The sequence below is a fragment of the Fulmarus glacialis genome, unplaced genomic scaffold, assembly GCF_000690835.1.
Source record: "Fulmarus glacialis isolate BGI_N327 unplaced genomic scaffold, ASM69083v1 scaffold17952, whole genome shotgun sequence".
NCBI classification, from domain to species: Eukaryota; Metazoa; Chordata; class Aves; order Procellariiformes; family Procellariidae; genus Fulmarus; species Fulmarus glacialis.
The window spans coordinates 368-25,350 of NW_009196165.1; the positions used below are offsets into that span (position 1 = coordinate 368).

The 24,983-nt window shown below is 43.2% G+C and overlaps 1 protein-coding gene across 1 annotated transcript in view; it reads right to left on the minus strand.

Annotated features, from left to right (window-relative positions):
* Positions 1–1,293: 1,293 nt before the first annotated feature.
* The window catches only part of LOC104072614 (paired box protein Pax-2-A-like), a gene marked incomplete at its 3' end in the record, with an annotated part of 49,530 nt that continues 25,840 nt past the window's right edge, over positions 1,294–24,983 (minus strand). The window contains exons 5-8 of the mRNA XM_009572131.1: positions 24,266–24,392; positions 11,385–11,594; positions 7,385–7,486; positions 1,294–1,380 (exon numbers count right to left, since the gene is read on the minus strand). Coding sequence (XP_009570426.1) covers positions 1,294–1,380; positions 7,385–7,486; positions 11,385–11,594; positions 24,266–24,392 — 526 coding nt within the window. The remainder of the gene's footprint in view (positions 1,381–7,384; positions 7,487–11,384; positions 11,595–24,265; positions 24,393–24,983) is intronic.

Genomic DNA, 24,983 nt, shown 5'->3' on the forward strand with positions numbered 1-24,983 from the left:
CAAACAGTAAAAAAAAAAAAAAAAAAAGAAACAAACAAACAAAAAAAGCAATCAAACAAAGAAAAGAAACAAAGGAGAACTGAAAAGAAAAGGAAAGGAAGAAAGAAAAGGAAAGTAACCAAAAGAACGAACCTGGGGACTCAGCTCTTGATGGGATTAGGGAAAGGCAATTGCAGAAGCCAGCCAAGAGCCACGTTTCAGTGGATAGATACTACCATGGCCTCTGGCTCTGAAGCCCCTCTACAGGAAGGAGATCCTTTTGCTCCTTCTGACTATCAATGAGTTGCTGAGAGGGAAGCCTGTGAGCATTGCAGCACAAATACGCTACTCCTGGTCTGCAGCCACAAGGAAGGTGTCAGGGCCAGATGTTCTGAGCATACCTGACAAAGTATAGTGGGTCACTTTTAAAACGAGGAGGGGAAAAATGAAACAAAATTACAATGTTTTATTGCTTGGGATTTTGGTCACATTTGGCATGAAAGCTCTCTAGATGGTTATTGAATGTGTGTTAAATAATGATTGATTATTAAGATCACATTTACTGAGGTTTAACAACACTGGAATAAAATGTGCATCTATTATCCAGTTGTTAAACCTCAGTAAATACGTCGGTAATAATCACAGCTGATTTATTTTACATATAATAAATCTCTTCCTATTCCCTTGCAAAGAAATATTGTGTTAGAAGATATGGTCTTATGGGAGATTTTTTCCCCTCTGAAAAAACCTGACTATTTCTGGGAATATTAGGGTCACTGGAGATGGATATATCCCTGCAAGAAAAGTCTACTGGCTATTATAAACCTAGTGATGCAGCCTGTCTCCCGCTCTGGACACTGTTCCAACTAGTCCGATAGAAAGAACTTCTACTGGATTTCCAGATCCCCAGGAACTGATGGGGGTTTAGCTTGGGAAAGGAGTGAAACGTCATCTGGATTTTTAATCAAACCTTGAATGCATGCTGATTGCAGCCTGAGAGAGTAGTAGAACCTGAATTTAACTTCTGATCTCATCTGGAAGATACTGTAGATGCAGGCCATGGGGAAGACAGAGCTGAACTGGAATTCTGAACCATATCAAGGAAGAGGAATCGGCTTCAGAACAGATACAAAACACACATGAGGTATATACCCATCTAGACACTGGACTGGAGCGTGAGGAAAAAGGCCTCTCCCCTGGCCAAATACTTGAAAGTCCTCTTCAGAAATAAAAAAAAAAACAAAGAAAAGAAAACAAAGAGACAAACAGAAGGAGCGCGAGGCTGGGGGTGTGCTGTGGGAAAGAGGTACTCACTTAGTAATGTAGGGTTGCTGACCCGCCAGGCCTCGTTATAGGTTGTGTACTGAGGGTGGCTGTAGGGGTTCCCTGAGAACTCGCTCCCTGGAAGAAAGCAAGGAAGGTGTGAAATACAGTTAAGAATTAAGATTTATGTCTGCTATTCCATCAAGCCAGTGTTCGTGTTGAATCCGTATGCCAGCAGGAAAACTGGTCTATAGGTAGCTTCCTTGCCCAGCTGGGACTGTGCCCTTCAGGACACTGTAGTGTTTGTTCAGTGCAATGTTGCTTACCCATACAATTAAAAATCGTAAGATTGACCTCTTCAGAATCAAGAAATTAGTTTAAAATAATGAAATTCAATAATACAAAAAAATAATTAAGCTTGTTTATTTTTCATTGCCTTCTGACTTCTGATTCTCAGGTTGCAGTAGGATTGCATATGCAAGCTTTTTCTGCAATTAACTATCATCTTTCTTTTAAATAAAATCTAAGGTTCTCCACTAGTGTCAAGACAGCAGGCATGGCAGTTTGATGGGACAAGCTCATAAAACCCTTTGGAACCAGCAGTGCTGTTGATGGCAATATGTATTGCTAATTTTGTTCTTAAGGTGCTGAGGGTGATGACATATTTGTGGAGAAGAGTATCGTTTGTTATTAGAAATGTTCTGAGAGTAGGGTGGGCTTAAATATAAAACAAAGTGGAAAACATAAGAATCGCTTTTTCTTTCTTACTCTATGTGATGCTGTTAGTCAGAAAAGTGATTCGTATATGAATGAACCACACCTTTATGCTTAGTTAGTGAGTTACAGAGAAAACTTGCTGAGTTCCGGTTCCAGAAAATAATTTTCTAATGATTAGTACTTTAGGTGCTATTCTGAATCTGAAAGACAAGCTGGGCTACAGCTCCCTTTTTCACATTCAGTAAAATGGGCCCAAACCAAAATACTTGTGAGCTTTGTGATCTAATAAGACTTTGACCCAAGATATGAATGTTGTAGAGTCTTCTTAAATATTCCGGTTTGTTGTGCATAAGGAGCCTTTTATAGAAGGCTGTGCAGGGCTAAGGGAATTATATTTGGTAACTGAGGAGGCATGGTGCATGGTGCTAAATAAATCTCCCCAAACTTAAAAATATATGATTCCGTTAAGTAAAAACATGCCATTATCTGATCATAACCTCAATTTAATGCAGTACCAACAGGCTGGGGATGATTAGTGCCATCTGAAAGGCATTATGCACTTAAAAGACAGTGAAAGAACAGCGTGACTATTAGCTTCTGGTCTGCCCTGAAGCGGGGGTGGGGTTGTTACAGCAGAAGTGTTTGCAAAGCACCTGGGGTTCCTGCTAGATACCATGGAACAGGGAAAGAAGGCAATGCAAGACGCACTGGATGCCTGTGATACAATTACCAAAGAAATGTCAATTAATTATACTGTAATCTCTGCAGATCTCCCCTCACCAGAGAGTTAAAGCCAAAACCACAGATTCTCAGATGGTAGAAATGAAGTCTGTTGAAAGCAGGGGATTTGCACTGGTTTAAACTTGAGGAGAATCTGTCCAGCCAGGTGTTTTAAAGACATTCAGGGTAATAACCAAAGTAGTCAGTACGAAAATGTGTATGTATCAAAAGCAATCACCATCCAAAGGTATTTTAATCACAGTAGCTTTTAGTTTCAGCATAAAACCTCATTTTGTGTGACAGACCTTGCTAAATACTGTTTTAATGATATAACTCAGCATGTTTCAGTATCTAGAAACATTCTGCACTGAAAATCCTGACAGCTAGCTGGGAAGGAATAGGTGAAACCTGCTAAGGTGACCAAGATCCTATGGGATAGGATACAAAAGCAAAAAGCAATGCATAGTCCAGATTTATCTCTGCTGAAGTGAACTTATCTGTGGCATATACTGCAATGAGTTTGCCCCCCAAAGAAAGAAAAAAACTATCCAAATGAGAATTTCTGCTTTGATATGCCTCGTATAAACACCACTTCTTTGCATGGAGAGAATTAGTTCTGATATTTCAAAGCTTCTCTCTCACCCTCTTCTGAGTTGTCACCCTAAACTGTTTCTAGTGTTCCTAAAGCACGGGTTAAGTAGAGGAGAAAGAGCCCCAGCTACGGAGAGTTGGGGAGGAGGGAGGGCAGCCACTGGAAACAGTGTTTATTGACGAGGAGTGAAAGCATGCATGCAGCAGGATAATGAGCTTTTGAGCTCAACTGTGACCAAGAGGAACTGAGCTATCGCCTTCCCCGATCACTAATGAAACAAGTGTAATTTCCTCATCAACATTGGATTCTGTTTAACGACTCCCTGCCGTTGCCATCACCAGCCCTCTGCAGGCTCTGCGCTGCTCTGTGTAAACTGCAGTTCTCTTCAGCGGATGCTCGCTTCACCAAAACAGTTTGCAGAAACTTGATGGCCTTTCTGGGAAAGAGGAAGAATTGAGGCGGGGATCAAAGGTGCTCTGTTACTTGTGCAGGAAACATCTCTCAGACACACGGGTTAAGTGTAGCACAATACCACAATACCCGATTTACCCTTCTTTGAGTGACTAACCCCTGCTTTTTCAAGTGTGTGCTCAGAGACTACTGGCTTTGATCCACGTCTACAGCCTGGGACCTGAAGTTACAGGCAAGGGCAAATGCAGGATATGTATCTTACCACACCATCTGCATAAACCTCAGAGATATTTGCATGCATGACTGACCATGTTGCATGGATGTACTGCTACTAGAGACAAGCTCTTCTCTAGACTATACAAGTAGAAGTTTAGTGAAAGGTTGTCACGGATAGAACAGAGCAGCTTTGGATAGCACTGGTCAAACAATCTTCTCAGAAACAGTCTTCCAGTGGAAAATCCTGTCTCATTGAAATGGAAATGCTTTGCACGAGCTTGTCAGCTTCAATGGAGTTTTGGAAAGAAAAGTTCTGAAATGACTGCAAATTGAAACAAAGTATTATGTTTCAACTTTCTTGTTTTGTTTCATTTTGCCTTTCTCATCTCATTTAATTTCCTTTCGACTCTTTTATTATTTTAATAAGTCTTGACATCTAGAACATGTTGACTTTATTGAAATGTTTCATCCTGATGTTTGCAAATTGAACGATTTCAAGATTCTGACTCCTCATCCCAATGCAAGATGAAAACAAATGTCAAAAAATCAGAGTTTTGCATGGGTTGGAAATTCTGCTTTCTGACCAGTTCTATTTTTAGCTCTGCACCTTTATTTAGAGAAGACAGAGCCTCTTTCTCATATTCACTCACATCTGGACAATAAGGTTCATTTGTGTGTCAGTACCTTTCTTAAAGATACTCCTTGAGTGGACATCTTGCTGGCTTCTTGTTTCCAATGTAGTTAAAGCACTGGCCCCTGATCTTTCTTGGCCTGGGGCATGTAACAAACCATTGGTGACATCGTATTTGTTCTCTCTGTTTAACCTGGACTCTTAACAGAGGTTGCAAGCAAGCACAGAGGATCGATCTCATGAGGCCTATATTCTGTGCAATCTGTGCTCTGGGAACCTTTACTAACAGTATTTCTTGGTATCTGTATTTAAATCTTGGCATGTTTAGTCTTCTAATACAGAAACCATGAGGCATGAAGTGAGCCTAGCAGGTGGCAGGTTCAGAACAAATAAGGGAGGTAGTTTTCACACAACATGTAGATAAGCTACAGAACTTCTTGCCGTAGGTTCCTACAGATGTTAAAGGCTTATATGGATTCAAGAGACATTGTTTAAGTTTGTGGAGGGGTAACCTATCGAGGGTGTTTAATATTAAATAGAAAGATACTAAGTCTGGCTTAGGAAGTCTCTGAGCTGGAACTTGCTGGAGGATGGGAGATCTTTTGAGAAAGTGCTGATACGTGCTTGCTCTACTCTTATACCCTTCCCTAGGCGTTCACTTTTGGCCCCTGACAGAGAGTAGTGGCTGCAGAAATCTGCAGTGTGACCCATTAAAGTCAAGTCTTAAGTTCCTTCCCAGGAAGCCTCTTTATCTCCAGCTTGTTGGCTTCAGTCACATTAGAAGACAGGAATAGAAGGGCTGCCAGGCTGGGTCTGACCAGTAGGGTATGACTGAAACAGCCAGAACTTGATGCTTTGTGGACACATGCAGTAACTACTGCAGGACGCCCAAGCAGGCCACCAGAAAAACTTCCTCTAACTGAATGTTGACATCAGATTTAATGTAAAGATATCCATTTGACTTGAATAATCTTTTTTTTCTTTGAAGTATAACTCAACTTTTTTCTTTATCATCCTGTTCCTTTTCTTTTGGGGGGTATTTGTGTGTTTTGGGGGACACTGCTGTCTTATGGATAAGAAGCCACCACATCAAGGAGCTGAAATAACCTGTTCTTGGATAAATGACCCCTGTGATCAGTGGTCTTAAAATCTTTGTCCCAGTTTAGATGTAAGTATCATCCTTGTGATGAGAATGTTAAACTTACATAGCAGTCACTGAACAATTGAGAAGCTGAGAAGAGCCTGTTTTTCAGAAGTACCTATTCAGAGAGCCAGGTATTTTGGTGTTATTAATCATTTCTACATGCCATGACCTTCTGTCAGTTTTGACCTATAACTGACTTAAATGTTGACAACTGAGTCTACCTACTGTTACTGTGTGGGGGTTTTTAATTGATTGATATTGCCTTAGTGCTCCTCTGATTCTGGAACCAAATAATCTCCCTGAAAAATTTAGTGTAGAAGGAGATTTCCTAAAATTTGCCAACTCTGAACCACCCCAGAAGTTCAGCAAGCTGGTCAACTATACCAAGGGACTAAAGTGGGGGTGAGGAGGGGACCAATCCACTATCTTTTCCTGATCTGGAGGTCAATCACATCATCTTCACAGCATAGCCCGAGATTTTGTTGTGCCTTAGGATCATAAGCAGTATGTAGCTTGTTAGCTCTGGAATGTGACCGTAGGTATTAGCCAGTACTTCATGGTATGTAAGCAGTGATTTGTCATTTAAAGATGTTAAGACTTTGACCTGCAAACATTTCCTATCAGTGATATTTTCACTGTCCTCGCTGCAGTGTATGTTCATTTAGCTAGCTGTTCTGAGATTTGGATGAGGGTTAAGTTAGGCTTTTCACTCATAAGCCCTGGCAAATCATATCATCGTGATTTAAGAACTTTCTGTCCTCAAGCTTTCTGCTGCTTCAGTTCTGGAGTTATCCCTCCAGTAGCAGTGGTTGCAGAGTGGACTGTGTACCTGCTCATTAGCTGTCACGACACACAACCCAGGGCAGTAACATAAACAGAAATCAGTGGCAGATGAAGTTCTGAGCTATCGTGGCTGAGAAAGGAAAATCCTGCCTTTTTTCTGGGGATAATTGTCATCAGAGGAGTGGGGAATAGAGCCTGGGAAAATAAACTACTCAGTTGCCCCAGAGTAAATGGTGAAATGTTCTCCCTAAACAGCGGGAGAATCCATTTGCCAAGAGAAGGTATTTCTCCAAAGGCACTGGGTAGCAAAGAAACAGTTTGCCTTTGGATGTAGGATTAGGTAGATAGTGCCTCCAATCCAAGAAACTATCTTACAAACAGGAGGTGGGTAAGCAGTTGGTTGTTGAAAGTGAATAGTTTGTTTCTCCTGAAATGCTGTTAATCATTGCTGAATTCTTAGCTAGTTTAGGCTATGGACAGTAGGTCTCCAAAACCTGCAGGTCTTAAATTACCATTGATGATTTTCAGTTTGATGCCCTGGATTTAGATAGAAGGTAAGTTCTTACCCTAAGTTCGTGGATAGCTGAATATCCTGAGCCACGAGCAGTACATAATAATCTGCACGGGTCATTGGAAAATAATGACATTAGTTAATGAATACTAAGGTTAATTAATTACCAATTAATTGCCACAGGTTATAGATATCTAGTTGCCCATGGCAGCAGTGAATCAGTTACTAGGGGGAAAGAGATACATTACAGAAAGTGTTGTTAGCTATATTGGTTATAGGCACCTGATGGTTTCTTTATGAAAAGAATAGGCCCTAATATCAGCAAAGCAATAGCAAAGCCAACTGTGAAAGCTCTTACAATGCTAGTGTGCACTCAAACATGTGTGCACCATTACTCAAGTCTGGAGGCTGACTTACCAGGAACCATTCCTGCAAGAGTTGAGGTTGGGTAGCTGCCTTGTCCAGTTGGGGGAACATGGGGTGGGTAGCCAGGCAAGGTGGTGCTTGCCATATCACGACCTGGAAAGGGAAAGAATCAGGACAAGTGATCAATAGGGATAAGACTTTCAATACTGATTTGATACCACCTATGTCCCTGACTAGCAGCTTGGTAGGCAAGTGCTGTGCAGCCTTCTCTTACATAAGTGCTGTCCACCCACTGAAAATTTTGGCGGAAGATTGTGGCACTTTTGATCTCACATGGTAAGGATGGATGTTAAAACCTAGCTTGGTGAGGCTCAAAAGAATTTGTTTTGTTTCATTGTAGATTTTGGATCTATTTTAACTAAATCAAAATGGTCTTAAGCTGCACAGAGAATGGCAGCGTATTCATTGCCAGAGTAGCTGAGGTCCTGTCTATATGCACTGGATGCAGTTCCAAAACTGTGGTGATGTTGCTTTAGGGCATGATCAATGTGCAAGGCATTGGAAAGTGATCCAAGAGTTTTCTGTGCCTGTCTCTCTTCCCACCTCTGCCATTCACCTGCTGATGGTTTTAGCCAAGTCACTTCACCTCTCTGTGCTTCTTTTTATGCTGCAAACTCTTTGGTGCAAGGGCACACTTATAGTACCTGTGCACAGTGCTTAGCATGAGATCAATACTGGTTGGACTCCTTCCAGGTGCTGGTGTAACATATGTAATAATAGGATCATTTTTATCACAGGTACAAGTTTTTGTTAGTAATACTTCAAGTCGTGATATCTTTTCTCCACCAAAGAAGTAGAGAGGGGTGTGGACTGGGTGGATGATTGTAGGTTTTTTTTCATCTCTTAGGAAGTGCAGCTGGAGGCTTCTTGGTTGATGCCAGAGGCATTTCCTCATTTGGACTGGTTAGCCTGAAAATGGGCCAGCCAGAAGGGCATTTTGCTGTTAGTGCTTATTGCATTTAAATGAACTAAAATCATCTCAGAAGCTGCTGGGAGTTTCAAGCCAAAACCAAAAAAAAAAAAAAAAAAGGCAAAATAAATTAAGATAATCTTTCCCCCACAGCTGCTGGGAGATTTACAGCTCAACCTCCAACACTGCCTACTGAGATCTCAGCCTGTTCCAGGCATCCAAAGCCTTTCATATTCCCTAGGTGAACTGTAGCTCACTAAGAAGTTTGTGCCATTTGTTGTTTCTCTGTAAAATTTTGTCTCTCCTGTCTGTTCTAAATGGAGGGCTGGAGTAAGATAATCTTTCCCCCACAGCTGCTGGGAGATTTACAGCTCAACCTCCAACACTGCCTACTGAGATCTCAGCCTGTTCCAGGCATCCAAAGCCTTTCATATTCCCTAGGTGAACTGTAGCTCACTAAGAAGTTTGTGCCATTTGTTGTTTCTCTGTAAAATTTTGTCTCTCCTGTCTGTTCTAAATGGAGGGCTGGAGCCTGATTCACCTTTAGAAGTGACAGGTTAAGTATGGCCCATTAACACCACTGGAGTCACTGGAACTGTGCTGGGATATGCCAGTGAAAGAAGAATAAGAGTTGGTTTAGCTCTACTAGTGGCAGAGTGATAACTGATAAAGCAGGCCCTGGAACAAACACGAACCTTGGCTGGGGAATCAGAAATAAATAACAGTTACACAGCAAAGCAAAAACTAATCAACATGGAGCATTAACCTGAAGGGAGGAAGTTTCTCTGGGATGAGGTAGGCTAAACCAGTGTCATTGCTTTCATAGGTCTTGACTAAAGATTACTGAGGTGATTTGCTCAAGAAAAAAGAAATGTAAGTTCATTCTTTCTCCCTGAAGAGGTTTCTGATCGGTGGCTGATGTTCCTAGCGCACCTCCTCTTAGATAATGGCACAGAACTATCAGACAACAGCTGAGCCATTTTCCAGCCACTCCCCGATACTGATAAAAATATATATATAATGCCTCAGGGATTTATATTCTACACTCTTCTACTCTTTTATCACCATCATTCCTTTAGTGATTTGTAGCTGTGTGTTAAGCTGTATGATGAACACCTACTAGATATAGTTCTTTTTTTTCCCCTCACATTCTTTTAAAACAAGAAAGTTTTATGCTTAAAATTCATGTCCTTTTGGTTTCATATAGTGACTAGCCTGAGAAATAACAACAGGTGATGAATGAGAAAACAGTGTCACTGAAAAGTTAGGGAGAACGTTATGTAGCAGCAGGCAAAATCAATTCATTTTGACACTTCCATTCAAGTGGGAACGCATACACGCTCACTCTGCTACTCTATCTATGCACATATGCCCCTGTGTTTTTATTCAGACATGAGTGCAGAGAGACTGATGTTCAAAACTCAGTATGGAAAATTCGTTGGGAAGTGATAATCTGTCAAAATCCCAATCTTGAAAAAGAAGATAAGAAACAAGTACAGTATCAGCAACATGAATAAGAGTCCCACAGAGACACTGTTAAAATGCTGTTACATACAAGCAGGCCGCTTCCATTACCTCCTCTCATTACCAACAGGTAGACAGGATTATTAAATTCTTGTACTGCAGGGCTATGGCAAAGCTAGCACCTATCCTGCTCATAACATGCTTCCAACTCCAGCCATTCTCCCTTCTCCCAGAGCCTTCTGAGTGAGGAGCAGCACCTTCATCACTGTGACATTGAGCTTTTGAGCACTTCCTCCCATGTCTAATTCTCTATAAGGGTCCTAAGGCAGGTGCCTCTCCTGAAACACAGTGCCTTCTAGGCTAGTGGGTGGTCATATATGACTGCATCCCCAGGGAACTATATTGTTGGAGAGAGTCCGTCAGGAGACTCCTTGGCTTAGGAAGTGCCCAGGGCACAGAGGCTCTTATTGGCTGCAGTAAGATTGGACCAAGACAGTGTTATGAACACAAAAGTCTTCTCTGCTGTTACTTGCTGCTTTCCTACAGGGAGGTTTAGAAATGCAAATCTCACCTGACAAGACAAAGGGAGGATGTTAGGTTAAAAGAGAAAAATAATATAGGAACATGAAGGAGGCAGAGGTAAGATGTGTTTCTTGAGCATTAGAAACTATGGTCTGCACTAAGACTTTGTTCTGAAAAAGCCCAAATTACATTCTTTGACAGTAGAGTGACAACAGCCTCAGTGGTCACCTAAAATGATTCCCACTATTTCATCCAAGCCACCCCTGAGCTTCTGCAGCAATGTTGCTTCAGTCACCTTGCACATGAGTTTCCCCTAGTACCTACTTGAAACTCCTCCTTCCTCCCCTCCAGCCTGCTGCCCCTAAGTGCTGTCATCTTCTGCAACCTATTTCTTCACTTCTGTCCTTCCCTTAAAGGCCATCTACCTCAGGTCTGTATTCCTTTGGCTGTAAGACATTATAGTCTCTTACCCACCCTTCCTGGTCTTTACATTCAGATGTGATGCCCTGTTTCTTAACTACTTGGTCTGCTGTGTGAAGACACCAGCTCACATAGACAGTCCCAAACCAGGTGACTCAAATATTGCTCACAACATAACTATGGTAGTGCTCACCAACTGCCTATGTATTTATCTAACTTAGTAGTTTGTACAACCCATGCTGAACAACCCTGCTAACAGTCCTAGAGCTGGCTAGGTTATTCAAGCTGCAATCATCTACCTTAGGCTAGCACACAGTACCCTTGCTGGGCCTACAGTACTCAGGGGCATTATGGCTGTTGAGGCAACACAGGATTTTGCTGTACAAGTGTTTCTATACTAAGTCCCAAACCCATCCAACTGGGACACCCAGTCACTTCTAGGTAGTTACAGCTTCTTTTCCCATTTTATTCTAAAAAGTGAAGGACAGGCATGAAGTCTTTTTGTGACTCTCCGTGGAGCTGAGAACATGTGCTGCATACACAGAACTGGAACATGGTTGCTTTGGTTCCCACTTGCACTCAAAGAGCTTGCAGCATTTACTGGTCTCCCCATCAGACGAAACTGAACCCCTTGCCTGCAGCATCCCCACTGAGTTTGTGGCCAAGGCCGGTTACCTGCTATCAGAGGCTGGCTGCTGGACTGCCCAAAGTGGGCACCATGATGAAGGAAGGCACTGTAGCAAGGCGTGGACGCATCGTCTGAAAGGGCCATGTGGAAGGGCTGAAGATCAGCCTGCCCAGAGCCGACCGGCGTGGTGGGGGTGAAAGGGGTGAGAGAGGCTCCATGAGGCTCTTGCTTTATACTGAGGGGAGAGGAGAGGTTTTCTGTGGTAGGGTAAGGGATGGACACAGACAGACAAGGGGAAGAGGGGGAGGAAGAGGAGGGTGGGGAAGGGAGGAGAGGAAGAACAAAATGGGTAAATGAAAATGGAGTGGTTAAAATCTACAGGGAAATTAATTTAAAAACAAAAATAAAAATAAAAAGGTTAGGAGTAGATCAGAGGAGCCAGTGCTGAGACAACAGCAGTAAACGCACTCGGGGGCTAGGCTCTGACTGCAGGGATGCCTCTGCAGGGGCAGCAGGAGATGAGGAGAATGGAGTGCAGTGGCAGATGGGAGAAATGGGATGCAGGAAAAGGAGAGGTGAGGGAGGGAACATGCAGGAGAGGGAGGACAGGAAGAAGCATAGTGTTGGGAAGGGGAAGAATGCTCTGAAGCTTCTGTGTTCCCTTTCCTGCTGCTTTCTCTTGCTGGCCGAGGGCGTATGAAGATGCTACACTTCCACAGTGTAGCCCACTTTGGCCCAGGGAATTACACCACTTTGTGTCTTCAAACCCAAGGTAACCTTCCCCAGGAGAACAGCATGGTTATGAGCATCTATTAAACAGGATGCTCGGTGTAATGGCCAAAGCTTGTCAAGCCAAACTCTGTAAAAGCTTTGACGAAACAGGTGCAGCTGAAATTTGAGGTTGTTAAAATGAAAAAATGGGACTGTGCGATTAATAGGTGGGTAGCGAGATAGATAGATAGATATTTAGATCTATCAATTGATACCATTCACAGTGGCACACTTTGGGGCTTTGACCATAAAAGCAGTCAGTACTGACTGTGGTTGTTGCCAGAGTAGAGTGTTGCCAGACAGATACCTTGGCAGAGAGATAAAATGGAGGAGAGGAAATGTGGGGGACTTATAAAAGGTCTCATTTTCATTGTTGTTTGCATTGGACCTCCATTTCTGATGTGCAGACTTGCGTAGGCACGATAGATACAGCTTTGAAACTGCTCCTAACTTGGCTGCCAAGTAAGAGGTTTGGGAATTGGAGAACTCTGTGACCTAAAGTACGGGTACTCCAGAACACCCACTGTTGTTGGGTCAGCAGTAATAGAGTCCTGTATTTGAACACCTGAAAGAGAAGTATGGATGATGTGATCAGATCTGATCCAAATAATCTAGCAAACCATCCACCCTCAGGTAAACAAATTAAAGCCAATAAATGAAAGCCATCTCTCTGCCGTGATGGCAAGTGTTGCCAATGGCCATGAAATAAGTTAGTTCTGGTGGTTTTGATTTATACAGAGAAATATAAATGTGACATATAATTAGGTCATAAATCTGACTTCATTAATGTAGAACTGGCTTAATTAACTGTAGGCCCCTTATTGTGAGGCTGCAATGCTCACCTAGACAATAAAGGGCTGGGCAGTTTCTATCTGTGAATGCTGTTTATCTTGAGGCATTTGTTTCCTAAAGGTTTGCTACCTGGCAAAAATGGTAGTTTGCCATCTGTGTTCTCCTCCTGGTACCTCTAACATGGATGGCCAGCAAAGGTCTCAGATCACTGAGACTCCTTTGCGGCAAAGACATATCTTCATGGTTCAGTTGATTGGGAAGGATCGGTCCTGGCCAAAAGTTATTTAATTTACTTACGTGAAGTCTCTGGTATGCTAAGTGAGGATTGTAATTTCTTCTCCCTTTTTACTATAGAAAGCTCTGTTTGGCAAGGACCTTTTGTGGAGGATATGGGGAATAGAAGCTGGAGTATCTGGTTCTTGTTGCACAGTTAATTAAAGTCACCAGAGTAGGCAGCACATCACTGCCCAGCTTCTGCTTTTTACAGCTATATACTATCCTACAGTCCTATCAGTGAGCCTTCACGTGCCAGTGCCAGTCTCTGTAGATGGAGAACCCCTGCATCCTCTGTCATCAGATGGCAAGGAGTGCACAGATTTACCTTCAGGCCAGACAGGCAGAGTCACCACCAGCAGTCTGGGAGTGCTGAAGCCTTTATCCAAACAATGTTGGTACTAGATAATTTGGATGAATAGATCTATCTGCAGGCAGAAGGCCAAAAGTTCCCCTGGCTTTCAGGAGCTGCAAGTGAAGTGATATTTTTCAAGGAAGCCGTTTGACGGTCATACCTAAATAAACTAGGGACACTTTGGTCCTGGGCATTTTCCGGGCTCCTTTTTCAGCTCTCCGTACTGTGCAAGAGAGAGCAGGTGTGGGAAGCCGCTGGGGAGGAAAGGGCAGAAAAGAGGATGGACACGGGAAGCGTGGGTGGGCAGAAGCAAGAGGTGCTATGGGCAGAGGTTAATCCTGTTTGCACAGCCCCCAGGCACGTTGGGTTTCCTAGTCCCTCCCCTGCTTTATTTCTCTTTTAAAGCATGGAATTTTCAGCTATAATCCTTCCTAAACCGCAGCATTTTTCAGGCGCTCTGTGTAAGTGAAACCATAATCTCTGGTAAAACAGCCCGCTTAAGCTGCTGTAGCATTAGGACAATCTGATCCAGCCTCTGGATTTCCGCTCTGCCCAGCCACCAGAGAGAGGATTTCAGCCTGAAAGACTGTCTAAAGCCCTTGCAATGGGAACAACAGTGCCAGGCCTTGCCTCGCAAAGCTGAGAAGGGTTAAGGGACCAGGAGTTATTTGTCCTGGTGTTGTGAGGCTGCTAAAGCCCCTGTCAGACTCACAGCAGAGATGAGCCCAGCCCTCTCTTGAACACATCAAGGCTTATGAAGAAAAATTCCTTGTACCTTCCAGAGGCAGCACCACTTACTCAGTGCGGGGGGATAAAGAAGTCAACAGTAACATGGCAAAGAGACTGGGACACAATAATGCTAAACACTCTTCTCTCTAAGAGTAGTGGAGGGGAGGCGAGGATAAGGTCAGACAGCGAATGATTGCACAACCAAAACTCAGACTTTTATGTGTCTATTTATCTACCTGTCTATCTTTCCCTCTATGCTCTGCAACTGCACAGACATAACTTATATCCCATGTATCTTTACTGGTGGATGGCATTTACCAATTTTTACTCCTTTGTTGTCCAACTCTCCCCTGACTAAAAGCACCTGAATCCTGTCTCCGATATAACTCCTGCCACTGCTATGCTGGAATAATTGCCCCAGCAGTGAATTATAGCTCCAAAGTGTGTCAGTGTAGACGAGATCAATTGATTGATCTATCTATCCACCTGCGAACGGCACAGTCCCATTTTTCATTTTAACCACCTCAAACTTCAGCTGCACCTTTTTTGTTTTCACTTCTGATTTTCTCCATTCTCTAATTCTTTTGTATTTGCGATGGAGAATATGTCCCTTTCTATACCAAGTCCTGCTAGTGCCAGCAAGCTGTGGAGCAGTGCTGTACTGGCTTGTCTGTGTCTTGAGGGGTGTCCCTCAGTAAGGCTGCATCAGGAAACCCCAAGGTATCTGTCAGTGTCCTATTCCTAAGGCTGGAATACTGACTTGTAATCAAACGGGGGGTGGAATGAGTTTGCAGCCCCCCAAAGCAGCAGAAATCTATCCCTGTCCCAGGCTTCTTTCTTCTTCTAAATGGCAAATTATATCCTTGTTTATAAGTGACAAAAAAATACCACCCAATGTCATGGTGGGGGAAATCTGAAAGGGTCAGCAGTGTGGGGATACAGCTGGAAACATAGCAGAGGACTACGTATTTTCTGCATCTCCTGCTCCTCTCTTTCTGACTGTACTTGCTGAGTTATGGCTGTTTTTCTTCCTTTCTAACCCTCTCCTCTGTTATTCTGGCGGAGAGCTAGAACTGGCGATCTCTGGCCTAAATTCCCCCTGCAAATGAAGGGATTTTGGCCAGACAGGGTGAGAGGAAGATTCACAGCTTTGGGTTCCTACAGAGACTCGTCTCAGCTTTTATCGTGCTCTCTGCTGCTGAAGGGAAGGGAAGCAGGGGGATTTGCAGGGCTAGATAAGCTGCTTGTTTTTCATTGGTGGCTTCCTGGAGGATAAGCTACCTGCATCCAGTGCTCCTTTTCTTTTCAGTAAACAAAGAATATCAAGATGGCACATCCCTGTGTAAGGGGTGGCTTGTACACACCCACTTAACAACACTGCTCACCATCTTGACAATGTTTAGCGTTCGTCATCTTTTCCTGGGCTCTCCATCAAATATTTATATGACCCCAGTGCCTCACTCTTTAGAACACATATTCTTGCAGCATTCCTTAGGGATCACTGTTTTATCTGTGAGGAACTGAGGCCAAAGAAGATGTACCCAAGTTCATGTAGGAACCCTGTGCCAAAGCTGAATCTTATCTCAGGTGTTTTGAGTGCTATGCTTGTACCAACCATTGAAACATCTTTTGCTGTATTTGCATTCTCCATTCCCTAGAAAGGTTTCATTGTGGCAAACAGAATGGGACTGGGTCCTCAGCATTCATAAACTGGTGAGTTTACCCTACAGCCAGTGGAGTCACATTGCTTTACCCCACATGAGAATCTTGCCTCAGAAATTCTAGAAGTCATGCAGAAGACCAAACTGGACTGACACAGCGTATCTTTCACTTTTGCTTTCTGTCATGTCAGAAGAACCACTTTTTCTTTCATTTCTTAGTTTTCTAGCTTTTCTTTTGCAAAAGCATTATGCAAGTTGCACTGAAGATAAAGATCATCCTATTTTTCTTCCCTTCTCTGTGATCGTAACAGACCTTCGCTAGAACAACTGAAAAGTGTGCAAAGACTAATCTGCTTCTCGTTGTACCTTTCTTGTCTTCTCTTTGTAACCTTGCGTCTTCAGGTTTAGTTTCTGTTTCTGCACAGATCCATCCATGTTCCTAGCCCAATACTTTACTTGTTGAAATACATGTTTAAAGAAACAACCTTGGATTGCTTTCCCCTGAGAGTCAAAACTGTTGTGACATCACTGATGTCAAGTTTTGAAATCTATTTGCCTCATTTTTTATAAAACTGGATTTTATAAATCTAGATTTTGTGTCTGATCTAATTAACTGCTGCTCTCCAAGTAAACTGACTTGCTAACTCTTTATGTTACTTTGGAGAGAAAAAGTTTTGTAGTCTTCCTACAGAGTAAAACATGGAGCTTCTGGTAGACCTGTGATCTGGACTTACTTTTTGAAGCTAGTTGAGTACTGTTAGTGTTAATCACTTGAGAACTACACTGAAGTCAACTTCCTGTTGGCTCTAAGTACATTTGTTTGCAGATGGAGCCGATGAAGGAAGATGTGCTTTAGTCTTGGGAGGAAAGAAAGATGTGCAACTTGTGCACTTGGCAAACAGAGAAGTTCAGTGGAGTTTGTATTCTTGTCCCCTTTCTTGAGTCCCAGCCCATCAGGTTGGGCAATTACTTCCTGCCTTAAAGTGTAGCATATGCTTATTCCTTGGTGGCTTGGGACTTGAATGTTACCTCTTAAACAAGATGCTTTTGAAATATATGCTGGGAAACGTAATTAGAACAGAACATGTTAGTTTTTCACACAGTCCCCATTATAGGTATCTCCAAGGTTTCATCACAATGATATTCTACTGATCATAATAGAATCATAGAATCATAGAATCATTAAGGTTGGAAAAGCCCTCTAAGATCATCGAGTCCAACCCTCAACCCAACACTACCATGCCCACTAAACCATATCCCTAAGCGCCTCATCTACACGTCTTTTAAATACTTCCAGGGATGGTGACTCCACCACTTCCCTGGGCAGCCTGTTCCAAGGCCTGACCACTCTTTCAGTAAAGAAATTTTTCCTAATGTCCAGTAAGATAGGATAGATCTTCCTGGGTAGCCCACAGCAATCCTAAACCTACAAAGAAGGGCCAAAGATTGCCGTAAGCTCTCCATTTCTCTGAAAGACTGCAGTGGGCAATTTCAATTGTACAAGCAGCTGGCCTGGTTAAATCCAGTACAGCTGATGGACATCAAAAGTTATTAACACCTACTGACAGGTGTTGCTAACTCAGGTATAAAGCACAGTCTTTGCTGTCAGTGGGCAAATATCTACATCACAAAATTTTTCATCATAGCCATACTTACTGGATCCTTCATTTAGCCTCAAAAGAAAAGGCAAAAACTGAATTGTTGGGAAGACTATATAATTCTTTTCTCTAAAAAAAGTCCCTTTTTGTCCGCAGCATAGAGTGTGGCAGCCTGCAATGCTGTCCCCTTGCTGAAGAAAATCGGACTGGGAATGCCAATTCACAGCTATTGTCATTACGCAGTTCACTTAAATGCTAATTTAAGGAAGGTGAAGACATGATTTCTTTCGGGTCCATCCATTTCTGGGTTCCTCACTTCAATATGCCTTTCAAGCCTACAAGCTGCCTTCTTCAGCATTGTGAAGTTACTGTCAGTGAAACTTCCATTGGATGCATGGAAATAGTTTATGTGATTCCCTTCCCCCCCGCTACTCCTGTCTGTTCCAGGGATCATTCATCTGACCATCTATCACCCTCAGCCATTTGGTCCTGGAGAAGAGTAGTAACACCTTTTGCCTTTCCAAATTCCTTGACTAGATAAGATATTATCTCTTCTTAGGGATGGGAAATAGTTGATAGAATTTGGAGGTCCTGTGGACTTCTACTTTGGCTGATTCTTCATCTTAAACAGAGGAGAGGCTTGCTTACAGAAAATACCTCCTTCATTTTGATGAGGCAGGGTAGTAACAACCTTGTAGCAGCCACGTGAATGATTATCATATTCCATTTTCAGGGCATTGGGGCATCCAGAGTTGTGCCCAATGGGCTGCGTGACTGCTGGCGGCTGCAGCTGTGATGTTGTGCCACAAAGTGCGGGTCTGCATATGTAGGATTTGCCATCACCAAAGCCAATTTGGGGCCCCTAGCAGTTTGTTAAAGAGGTTTTCTTAAGTCAGCTCGGTCAAGCCGTGACCAGGGCCATTGCTCACTGGTGTCAGAGGCTAAAGCAGATTGGAGCAAGAGAGGAAATTTCCACCAGTATAAACAAGGAAAAGGGGAAGGAAATGCTCCCCCTCTCAGCATAATGATCTAAGTACAACTGAATGTAATGGTCAGTTTTAATCATGATTTAAAACAGCAAGCTGGATCAACTTGTTTTACATTTGTACTATGAGGCTGTTTTCTAAAAGGCTGAATTTTATGGGTGGTAACAAATATTTTGACAAATACAAAATTTACACTAAACGTAGTTTTTTCGCTTTTTGCTAGGTAGATGAACTGCATCTGTGCACATTTATTTAAGCAATTATGTTGTTTAATATAATTTGTCTTTACATATTATTATATGAGAAAATAGTGAACGATGAGTCCATATTATTATTTTATTAGATTATTAACTTTTTACTTGTGATCTGTGTCAAGTTATATTTGGATGGAAATTAGAATTAAATTAAAAACAGTATTTGTAATTATTCATGCTAATTAAATAAAATGACCACAAGTTCCCTGACTTCCTAAATATACTAGAACAGAAAAAGCAAGCTTTTCTAAGCAGGTTTTGCATTAAAACGACTTATTAAATGAAGGAAAGGATATATAAGGAGGAAATTGAACTGATTTTAGAACCTGATTTTAGAACTAATAGATCTCATCCTTTCACACCAAGCTTAATTCACTCACTGACAGAGGAAAACAAATGTTCCTGCTTTTTCAAATCCTAGTTTGTTTCTTAGTTTTGAATGACCTGGTTATTGAACTGAACAAAATTCTCTTCAGTTCACTCACTAAGCTGAAACGAAGGAAATAATATCTTTTCACCTTGCAGGAGGCTAAAGTTCTCAAAAGATTGTTTATCATTTCAGAAAAACTTTGGATCCAGGTGTCTAGCCAGTGGTTTCTCTGTGCTTAGCATCACAGCTTTCTTGAAAACTTTCATAGAAATCAGATGCTGTTTAAGTACTGTTTTTGTATGTCTTTCAGACATAGCAAGTAGCCTTAATATCAGTAATTATAATTTTTTTTCATACATTCATGTATGAATTTTAAAAATTAACTAAAACTGAAAAAAAATCTGACCCCATGCCAGAGAGGGGAGGTCTGGAGTAAAGTGAGATCGATGGGGTTTGTGCTTTTTTGGTGCCTTTGTTTGACACATTGTGAGCTGTCATCAGGATTTCTCACCCTGGATGATATTTGTTGCTTTAGGGAAAAATTTGTTTCCCAGAGAGAAGGAAACATTTTCTATACAGGAAGCTGTTTTGGTGGGTGATGATGATTTTTAAAGTTACCTATTCCTATTAATAGGTGCTAACCATAGCACAGAATCACTCAGAAACCTCCTCACAGGAAGAGAAGGGGACACATTCTCCCATTTCAGTCAACAATAGAAGTTGCTGAAGTGCTTTTTTTGCCCTGTTTTTCTTGGGCTTGTCTTTTACCTTTACTTTTCTTTGTAGATCTCACTGATTGTAGTGGGCTGGCAAACAAGGTCTAGTTAGTTAAAACTGCTGGGGTTCAATTAAGGGAAGTTTTTCTTTACCTTTGCTGTAATTTTACAATCCATCTAGCAGATAAATCCTCTCCTTTAGTAGTCTGTTAATAAACAAGTTTCAAGCCATATGTGAAAAGTCCATTGTATTTTATTTCCCATAGTGCTGCCTTTCTGCTGCGTAACTTCTGGGCTAGATAATTGAATTGGAAGGGACTCTGCTCCCAAACTATTAATCTAAGTCCCCAGAACTTACAACCTGGTTTGAAGACACAACACTTCTTTCATGCATGCCTATTCCAAAAGATACGACTTTTGATGTCACTTAAAGAAGGATCTTATCCTTTGTTCTCAAAGGATTCAAGGCTTATGTGAACAACCTTGTGCTTTTAAAGTACTCCTGTTGCTAGTGCCAAAATCTTGAGGTTCTCCTCCGCTCACCTCTTGGGTATTAGCTACTGAGTACCTTCCAAAATCAAAGACCTGTGGAAACTACTGAATAAAAGAAAACTATTGAGGTTTTCTGTGTTTACTTAGCCCTATACAGGTTTATACTCATCTGCCTGGGCTGTTTGCCTTCGATAGAAATAATTGAAGTAGAACATCTCTGAATAACAGAATTCTTGTCTTGGTGTTCAACTGCATATACTCGCCTTATCTTGGTATGTTCAAGCTTGGATCTTTGCTTCTAGGAAATCTGATTGGTGTCCAAAGACACTGTCCAAGAAACTGTCCAATCTAGCTATGATGGCCATGCAACACTGAGGCAAGAGGTAGCTGGCCCACTGGCCTGTGTGTGAAGGAAGAGGTGAGGTGGCGTTCTCAGCCAGCTCTGAAGAGCTTTCTCTCTGATACTTCATAAGGAAGCTGAAAATTTCTACATTGTCTGTTCTATATAACGGACAGCAGGAGCATGTTTCCTAGCCTAGTGCCCAGCTAGCCCCTAAGTGTCAGCTCATTCATAGAAATTCCTTGCAGATACTTAATGGGGAGAAATAAGGGTGACCTGTCTGCTCCATAGTAAACAAATGTTTTTGTTTACTTGCTTTAGGAGATGTGAGTAATAAATGGACCATCTAAGATGTGTTAGATAGAATAATTGTCTGAAAGGCCGTGTTTGATATTGGCAGTACTAGGCAAGGCTGTGCTGTATGTAGCTGTGGTGCTAAGCTGTGTCTTTGAATAGATGCCCAGGACTTGGGGAAGGCCTTCCTGCATGTTGGGGAGGTGGCTGCCTGTCTTGCAGCATTTCTAGCTCTTCAATTCTAGGAAGCTCACAGACAGATAAAGGGACTTTAGCAACGTCTGTAGTTAACTATCTCACTACATTCCAATATTTTAGGTAGTTACATACTGACGGTTTTTGGAGGAGTGTATTCTCAGAATGGTGTGAGCCGAGAGAGCTTGCTGAGGAAAGCTAGTCATGGGCCAGAGAGAGGAGAAGGACTTTCTCTGAAGTCTTCAGAAAATGCAAGAATCCAATGCCACACAGCTTTGGTTTGGAAAGAGCTAGTGATACTTTTTTCTGTCTGGGAAGACTGAGCTGGGGAGACTTTCTTGTAGACTGAAGCTAAATCTTACATCCTGACGTGACTGCACGCAGAGTTTGTACCCTGCATGGGTGGATTTGTTTCACATTTATTTCATGTATTGCCTGTGTTCACAGACTGCCCTGGGACAAGAGCAAAGAGGCTATGACACTATAGCAGCAAAACAGGCAGCCAGCAATTCAGTCCTTGCTGTTAGTCCAATATCCCTTCTTGGGAGAGGGATCTGGGTGATACCAAAGAAATCTGCATGCTCCCTCTTTCTTAATTTCCTGGCCAGGGTAGATCAGGAGGCAGCACTGAGTTCCTCACCTCTCTGGTCCTTCCTGAAAGCATTGCCCAGCCCCATAGCAAACATATCATGAATCATTCATCTTTAATAGATTATGCAAATTGAGGACATCAGATCAATGAAGATCAATAACTGCAACCATTTAATTGCCAGCAAAAACATTTTAAGAATGAGCATTATCTGAAGTCCTTTCTTGGGTAATGGCACCATTAATCCAAACATTGGATCCTGGCCTAAGTGTAGAGGAAAAATTCTCCGCCCCTCTTCCCCTGCTGCCTTTCAGGGTGTTGAGGGTTTTTTTTCCCTTTTCATTTCTAGTTTCTGAGTTTCCCCATCATTACCACCAGTGAACAGCTCCCAACGCTAATAGTTCTGCTTTTGTTACTCTGCACTGATTGAAATGTCGCATACAGATTGAGATGTTAGTGCTAAGTTGCCACCTGGGAATGTCAAGCTGGGTCTGAAATGAACTTTTCTCACTCTTGGATCCAGATGGATCAGATGGGGATGTTCTCGAGCTGAGCTGGGAGTGTTGCAGGGAACAGAGTGGGGATGGCACAGGGCTGGGGGGACATGAAGAAGATTTTCTGCCTCAGCCCACAGCCTCTTCCGTGAGGCCAAATCTGTCTCCTGCTGTCCCCTTGTGAAAGTCATGTCCAAAGCTTGTACAGTGTCCCTAGCCTTTGGAAATTTTGCTCTCATGTTAACAGGCTGGAATTCACCACCTTCACTTAGGCAGAAGGACTAAAAAGAATTATTTTAATGGCTCCTTTGAATCTTAAGCTCTGATTTTAGATGCCTCACCTTTGCATCCAACTATGGGGATTTGCCTTCCATGAAGGAAGGACAGTACTGCTCTCCTCTCCTGCTGGCTTTGCCTCCCAAAGACAGGAAAGTATTTCCTGTGAGAGATGTAGATCTGCTAAATGGTAGATGGTCACCAGACGAGTTTTGTCTTGCATATGCAAATACAAAGAAAGGTGGAACAATTTTGCCACAGCTGAGTCATTTTTTTCTGGTTAGCTAAGAAACTGCATGGCTACAAGAATCCTGGATCAAGCCCAATAGCAGTAAAAGCCATGAAAAGAGTCTGGGGATGTCACACTTTCTAGACGCTCCCTAAATATGCAGCTCGCCTCCCCATGGTTCTCCATGACATTTTGCAGAGCTCACACTGGATCTCCTCTGTATTTGGGGTAACTGTTACTAATCCTGCCCGGTCCCAAAGTTCTGGTAGCCAAAAGTTGAATGTAATAATATGGCTTTGCTCAGTGTTTGCTGAACAAGTAACAACAATGCCTGCCTCAGCCATGAGCTGCATTGACCTCAGGGGCTATTAGCTGGGGCTTCTGCAAGAAAAAGTTGAAATACAAACTCCAGTGCTCTTGATTCTGTGCCATCAGAGGACAGCTTTTTGGCCAAGAGGCAACAGCTCCTTCCCTTGCTAACAGGACTCAGACCTTTTTGTCATGAGTTATTTCTCAACTTACACTGCGAGGTTTCTAGAAGGGCCACAGCAGTTGTAGGGCAAGGGCGATACATGAAACCGGGGCGACTCACTCGGGCCTTGCCAGCTTCTCCAGCTACCCAGGAGGAGATGTGCAAATCTGTGGTAGCTGTGTGAGCAGGGAGCAGTGGTGAGAGGGGTGAGGCCTGAGAAGGCAGCTGTGGCACCAGAATCTCTCCTCATGGCTCCGGGCACGCACAGGGCAGGCAGTCTAACACTAGTATCAGGATGGTGTGCCCTGCGGCCCCAGGACAACCCTGTGCCGCTCAGGTCCTGCACGTGCCACCAGCGAAGAGGAACTTTCTGTGGAGCAGCTGCTGCAGAAATTGCCTTCTACTTCTGTGCATCCCTATTCCTCCACTGTCTTGCACTTGCTCTCATTTCCTACTCTCCCAGTCACATCTAAGTTTAATGCGCCCACACATGAGGGAAGGGGGAAGGCTGTGAACAAATTTCTTTTGCCAGCTGCAATGTTAGAGATTCATGGGCTTAAGGAAGAGGAAGTTTAACAGTCACAGTTCATCAGACCTCAGCATTTAGTTTGCAAATGCCCCTTCCAAATGCCAGGGCTGAATAAAACTTAAATTAGTTCTCCCCGAGATAACAAGGTGCAGATCATGGGTAAGCCATGACCCTCTTGTTCTCAGACACAAAGGAAAAAATCACAGTGTGTATTTGGACATACCTGTCCTCCACCAATATCCATCCCTAAGCCCCATCTGGGCGCACAAGTTCCCGATTCACGCCTGGGTTTGCCTGTCTTTGGGTCACAGCTGGGCACCTCTGGGTGTACCCAAACCCGCCAATACTCTAAATTTCAAGCTTCTCTTGAGCCCTTACATCCTCCACAGTCTTTCTGTCTCTTTCCATGTTTGCCACAGAGGGGTATCTTGCATTAGCAGAAAAAGCAGAAGCTAATGGTGATGAGGGAAATAAATAAAAAGCTTGGTTCTGCTGTTTGGTCAGGCAGCTTACCGGTCACCACAGGGTACGTCTGGGGTCCTGACACATTTGTCCCCAGGTCTGGGTTAGCAGAGGTGGATAGACTTGATTTGACTTCATCGAGACCAGGGGTCAGAGCTGGGAGGGAGTACTCATTACCCTGGGGAAGAGAGGAGAAAGACAGCTCGCTATTGATGCGCCGGGAGAAAGGGAAGGGTGTACAGATGGGGGGGAGGAAGAGGAGAGATGCAAACCCCTGCACAGATGGAAGCGGAGGAGGAGGAGGAAACGGAGAAGATGAAGTGACAAGAGGGTTGTGGGGGCGTTCCTAGGATGAGCTATCCCACCCGCCTGTGTGCCGCTGTGAAGGGGAAGAGGGGTAAGGCCAGGCACAGGATCTGGCCCGTTATCTGTGGTATGACTGAGCCTTCGTTCAGTGCTGTGGGGATAGGGATGGCTGCCTGTGCCAGCCCAGGGGAGAAGAAAGGGGAAATCCACATCCCCTCCTCTTGGCTGAGCGGAGGCGGGAGGTGTTTGCCCTGGTGACAAGGACAGCTGGGGCAGAGGACTGCAATGACATGACTGGGACAGGCGGGCTGTAGGAAGCAGCCAGCGTTGGCCCACTGTAGCCAGGCTCTCTGCTGAGTTGTCTGCCTCCTCTCCGCTGTTACCTCTGTCCTAGCTCTTTAAAAACAAACAAAGAAGCCTCATCCCCTGCCTCTGTCACTCTGTGCATTGGGGTATGAAATTG